This window comes from Echinococcus granulosus (assembly GCF_000524195.1).
Source record: "Echinococcus granulosus chromosome Unknown EG_S00046, whole genome shotgun sequence".
NCBI lineage: Eukaryota > Metazoa > Platyhelminthes > Cestoda > Cyclophyllidea > Taeniidae > Echinococcus > Echinococcus granulosus.
This window is the reverse complement of record NW_020170426.1, coordinates 338,250-344,468: the sequence shown is the minus strand read 5'-3', so window position 1 is coordinate 344,468 and position 6,219 is coordinate 338,250. Positions and strand designations below refer to the sequence as shown.

Below are 6,219 nucleotides of genomic sequence, written 5' to 3'. Positions count from 1 at the left end.
CATCCCGTAGAATCCGCCGTAAATTATGGAACTGACTGGTGTTCCAGAGAGGTATTCTTGAGGGAAAAAAGTATAACAGAGGATTCGTTAGAATTAAGCGTAGGTAAGTGCCAAGTTGATGGACCTCTTATCGGGTCTCTGGAGCTTGAGGGAGCATGAATAATTTAGATGTTTAAAGAGAGTGCAGTGGAGGGGGTGGTAGCAAGTTACCCCTCTCTTCTCCCAGTGGAATTGGCTGAATGCATGTTCATTTCACGTGAATGAATTATTAATCACCAACCAGTGCTTTTTGTGCCATAGTCGAAAAAATTGGATTTGTGATAATTGCATTTGAAACGTTGAAATAGTGTATAGGTTTGCTAAGTTTAGAGTCAATCCTCCCCTACAAGGCTCGTTGATATTTCACCTCTGTTCAATCATGGCCTTACTGTTTCATTAACATCAAATCAAATTTGGATCAAATACAACTTGCCATTTAGTTCAGGTGTTTCTTGTGGCAATGGTGGATGATCCTGCGAAGTTGTCTGATGCTGACCATAGAAATGACCAATTGTAACCGAATCCATGGTTCCAGCAACCCATACAGGAGCCGAGTACACTGGTGTTGCAGGAAAGGCTGCATTTAATGGAATGGAGTACCGATAGAAGGTGTTCAAATCACTACTACCGTTGCTATTTAGCTCTCGACGCTGTATGTAGTCCTTTTCCCTACTGAATCCTGCACCCGTCCACGGGGGTGTCCGTTCTGCCACTGAATGTGGTTGCGTAGGGGTTGGTGGAAGCGGAAGTGATGGCGGAGGTGGAATGCGTAACATCTGGTTTGGACGAGGCGTTCCATTTACATAGGGGTCGTTTTCAGACACGGTGGTGTACACGGCGCTAGATTCTGGTGTCAAACCACTACTGGCAGACTGGAAAAAAGGGAATAGAGGTGCTCGAGTCTCGTTATCACCTCCGCTATTTGCTGGCTGCTCCTGTGGTGCTAGCTAAAATGAAAAGGCAACCATATTATGACCAAATAGGTGTTGAAAATGGTCTACAGGACCGACTTACTTCGTTAGCCGGATTTGACTGGATTTGTGCTCTCATATAGTTGGGAAGCATAAGAGAGCCGGGTACACCAATATGAGGTTGTTGGAGCAGGAACTGGGGTATGACTGTGGTACTGGAAGGAGCGTAGGCAGCATTTTCACCATTCAGGTACATTGGAACTTGAACAGCATTTGAGTTGTTGTAGAATTCCCATTTCTGATCTGCTTCTGTGTTCACAGAGTTCGTTGGTTGAGCCGCTGTCTTAATCAGAGGCATTGTGAAAGGATGCTGGAAGGAGTGATTGAGTTCGTCTATCTTGTGCTTCGACAAGAAAGCTCGTCGGCGCCAATGCACAAAGAGTGCGAGCACGAGAATTATCAAAACAGTCGCCAGACAACCCAGTCCAACAACTAGCGCATAGGTGTGTGGTTGCAGTGTCGCTAAGCTGTATTGAGAACCAGTTATTCCAAGACTGGAATTCAGACTTTGAGAAGGGACTGGTGTCGTCGATGCCTCGTTGGGTTCTAAAGTGGGAATATGAATAAATTGGGTGCCCTTTTAACTTTGAAGCGCATTGTGAGAAGTGCGATTTAATCTGCCTTTAAAGGTTGATATTTAATGTAGCAACCGCGCTGGTAGAGGCTAGGTAGTAGCAATTGGGAGAAAAGATAAGAAAATAATTTGCCTTCGCTCCACTGATTAGACTAATCACATTTAAGGAACCACTCAACTAAACTCAAGTGGTGTAGACCAATCGTCCCTAAACAGGCCATATGAAAAGGACAATTTCGCCAAACTACTTTGAAGCTCGATATTTTTGAAACTACCTAAAAGTCGTTCCAATGTGTGTACCAAATTTTTATTGAACCTCATCAAAGGAGGCAATCACTACGACTACTTGTATTCGCGTAAATCTATCGGACAGTTATACAGTTTCTTCTGCCCTAAATTGAAAGAGTAATTTCCGAAAAGAGAACAATCCAGCATCTCAGTTGTATTTTATTTGATAATGTACTACATAAACTTGATTTTTTGTTGTCAACTTAGCAGAAATATTGACGGCTCAATTTCCGCTTAGTACTATGTAAAGCTATTCGTTTGACAATCAGGAGAGTTTTGATTGGTTAAGCTTGAGCAGGTTTTTTACTTCTGACAAGAATAATTGATTTTGACGTCCGCATTGGTAGTAGTGCATTTAACTTTTGTAGGTGCGGTGGGAAGGCAAGCAAGAGCATGTCAAAACAAAAATGAGGTTTAAACAAACCTTTGTCAAGAACCAACCCAGGAGGAATCTGCACGCGAACTGATTCACATAAAACAAATAAAAAAACAGTACATTAAAAGAAGAATAGCCTCAAAACAGGTTTACCTAAAGTGCTGCTAAGACTTACCGTTATGAAAAGTAACTTCGCCTAGGGCAATCCAACGCCCAGCATAGTAGACACGTAGTTCCACAAAATTTGCCACATTGTAGTATTTACTTGATATGTTGGTATTTGGAGATTCTGTGAGAGTGTCCAAGAGACCCACATGAACCCATTCCGTTTTTGGTAGGGTATTTTTAAGTACAGGAAACAGGTGGCTAGCTGTAAAAGTGGTGGCTGGATCAGTGGGACTGGCGCGTGGAAACTTTCGACTCAGACGCACCTCAACTAGTCGAGGTCGGGAAACTTCATTGCCAACTTGGTTGGCGAATAGCATGCTGACGCTGGTGAAATTGTAAATACCATCAAAGCGAAAGACAATTCGTTCGTAGCTGCTGGCGTCTAAGGCATCGTCAGAGCGCTTCCATCCCACAAAATCGTTTGATTCTAGGGGTCTAGACGAATAAAGTCATTAATGACTTTTTTGGCAGAAAAGAGATAATCATCTAACTTTGCCTCAACTTACTCGGTGTCTGTTTCATGGTCCGGTTTTCCATCTGCAAGTTTACCCAATCCTCCAGCATTGAAAACCTCATGATGGGAGTCCCTGATTTGAGAATGCCGATTTTCTGGGTTATCATAAGTGAAATCCACCAAGCGATCCTTCGGCGCTTTGGTTACAAAATTTCCTCGTGGAGCCTGATATTCAACAACCCCGTCTGAAGTTAACAATAAATAGCACTTCGTGTCTGATCCCTCGATGGAGCATTTTCACACGAAAAAATGGTTCTTTGGTTTCACACACAGACAGCCCCATTGACCAGGATTTCGCCTTTATTCGTGTATTTGTAAGTTTGAATACTTTTTTGTTTTAGATGCAACGAAATCGGTAGGAGGTTAGCAACAATAATGCCAGTAGCGGAAATTGAAAAGGCAGGAAATGGCCAGTTGTAAGGTTATGCTCGAAGTCCCGAGGGTAAGGAAGCAAATCGAATTATTCAACAAACATGCTAGGTAAACATAAACCGAATTACTTGGGCGATTGATTCAATTTGTGTAATTTGATTGTCAACTCACTGGCACTGCAGCCGACAATTTCCAGTTTCAAACAGACCGGTTGCCGTTCTTGAGTGAAAGGATAAATCCGGACCCACCGTGCAACAAATGGCGGATTCATAGAAACGTAGCGTTCCGTTTGAGCGTCCAAATTCCCTTTAATTCGCTGCAGAATAAGTACAGGAGGGCAATTGGATGGCCAATTAAGCCTCTGTCAAGTCGGCTAAGGCATCAAAATTGGGTGGTGGAATTTAGCTAATCTGGTAATCCTTAATTTTCTCATTTGAATCCTTAGCCGAATTGATCGACTGAAAAGTAGATCCTGTTAGTGGGTAAAAATCGACGAGGCAGAATGAAATTAGTCCAGTCCCGACATCGTTAAAAATTCTAAAACCTTTCAACTCATTGACTATGTGTATCAAAAAGATAATAATTAAGAAAGTAGAAAAGACAATTCACGAGAATCATTGTTAAGTTACGAGGTTTACATTCCCCCTCACTGGGATTCAAACTCTCAGATTTTCTTACTCTACACAAAATCAACTTTGTCAAATCATTTTTGATTTGTGGCAAAGGTAGGATGGCATTTTGACATTTGATCGGGATTACTTGGTCAAAAAATGGCATTATAACCTCCGTAACACCTATTAAAAATCTGATTCTGGTTGCACCTAAATTAGAGTAATTTATTGACCAATCATATCAATTTTTCTCTGGCCAACGGTATTGCTTTGTTGCGTGACTTGCGATATTAGCACGTTTAAGGCATTAAGGAGTAGTGAACAGACAAGCATTAAAGAACAAATTTAATGGTTTTACAGTTTGTGTATAATAAATTAGGAAGCAAAACGATAATTTCCCTTGACCCAAAACTGACGCCGACGATAAAATTTGTCTTTATAAGGCATTGACTTCGTTGTATAATACTACCTTAGTGAAGGAAAAGGAGTCACTAACTAGGAACGACTTCCACAAAACGTAAAATAGTAAACAATTTTGTTAAGGAATTGACAACTTTTATACGGCTAGATTGCTGAATATAGCATAAGTGAAGGAGCCGACCATGGAGATAGAAGAGCCGATGACAATTAAAATAGGCCAGTTTGAGTCTCAAATCTACTGAGGATTTTGGTTGATTTGTCAAGTTTTGCACACACTAAAGACATTACCTGGAAAAAACAAGGTTCTTCTGAAAATATAAGAAGTTCTCACGTAAAAGGATGAATTCTTTTGCATGATAATTTTAACCGTTGAAAACGAGAGTTTGAACGAACAAACAGCTTATATTTGTCATAGGTTCATAAAAGAGATGACGGTTTACCGTTAGAAAATGAATCAAAGTGAGATAAAAAGGCTCCAACTGCTCATGCCTACATTGCTCAAAACGAAATTAATCGCAAGAGGTTAATATGCTAACTTCAGTAAATCCACCAGCCAACAAAACGTCGGGGGAAGCCCGCTAGTTTGCACGTTCTAATGTGAATGCGTTTACTAGCAATACAGCAAAGCACCCTGAACAAGTACATATCAATAAATTTTATGGAGCATTTATAAGTGGAAAATACGCACCATTGTTCCATTGATGTTCTGGTACTTAATCCATCTCGAGGTAGGATCCTCTCTACGATACCAGATATAGTAAAAGGGTGTGAGATACAGACCGCCCTGTGAGTAAAGAGGGTTAAAATCCTGACAGTCAAATTTGGCGATTATTCGGGGGTAAAATCAGCAGTCAGTCATTACTGTCTTACCTTGTCTGCTGTAGAGAGACCCTTGGTGATTATCAACTTCACAAAGGACTGCTGCCCTAAGTCTACCTCAAGGAACTCCTTCTCCTCATGAGGCTGGACGTTGTCCGGACACCAGGCGCGATATTGAAGTCTGCCATCACTGGGAGCCATTCTAATCATACAAGAAAGAAGTTGGCATGGAGTTAACTTGATAGATTTAGCCAAATCTTCACGTTCTCAAAAAATAGATTCAGGTCAATAATTACTGGTTTATAGTAAATATTTTTTTCTTGTCTTTTAATCGTAGGTTATATCTCAACTTAAACATATTGTACTTCCCAAAAATTCCTCAATGGATATCTCCTTGACACATGAGCGCTTCATCAATTGGGGTGAAAATTTAATCAATCTATAAATTTTATAACTGTGTAAAATAATTAACTTTCATAGATAACCCTGTTATTTCAAAATGAAATTAAATGCAAAAGATGGTCCATCTATGCACTACCACCAATCATCACTTCATTTTTATAGTTTAAATAAGTAAACCGAAATATAGAAATTCGGAACTGAACAAAACCTTTATTTTAGCTTAAAATCTAAAAACTCCATATTGAATGTACTTAATCGCATTGTTAATGAAGTGATTAGCTGTTGCTTTGATAGACGCATAAAAGTACGAAGGAGACAAATATTAAAGTAGTACGACAGCTTCCAAAAACTGACGAGTAAATAAACTTTTTCCACGTAATTCATTCAGTCTGACCTGCTGCTTCGTAGAAGGAAGTTAAAAATAAGAAAACAATTTTTACCAGAACAAATAGTGTTGAGAGGGATACATTTCCTATGGAAAATAAATGCTTCTATCGTAGATATCTGGAAGGACTAGTAATTAACGGGAAGGTGAAGGTAACTAATTTTATATCTCCGACATCCCCATAGAAGTGAAGTATTGTCTCGTGAACTAATAAGCCACCATATCTTGTGGTAGCAGAGGTGGTCTCAGTTGCCACCTGCCAGACACGGTAATGCACATC

General features: G+C 40.2%; 1 protein-coding gene across 1 annotated transcript; it reads right to left on the bottom strand. All coding sequences in view use genetic code 11, as the record gives it.

The window, feature by feature from the left end:
- Positions 1–446: 446 nt before the first annotated feature.
- EGR_05816 (Discoidin domain-containing receptor) lies at positions 447–5,353 on the bottom strand (the record flags this gene model as incomplete). Its single annotated transcript, XM_024495065.1, has 6 exons — positions 447–986; positions 1,054–1,556; positions 2,424–2,851; positions 2,923–3,115; positions 3,474–3,618; positions 5,204–5,353. 6 exons carry the CDS (start codon positions 5,351–5,353, stop codon positions 447–449), a joined length of 1,959 nt encoding a protein of 652 aa, XP_024350528.1.
- Positions 5,354–6,219: the final 866 nt, after the last annotated feature.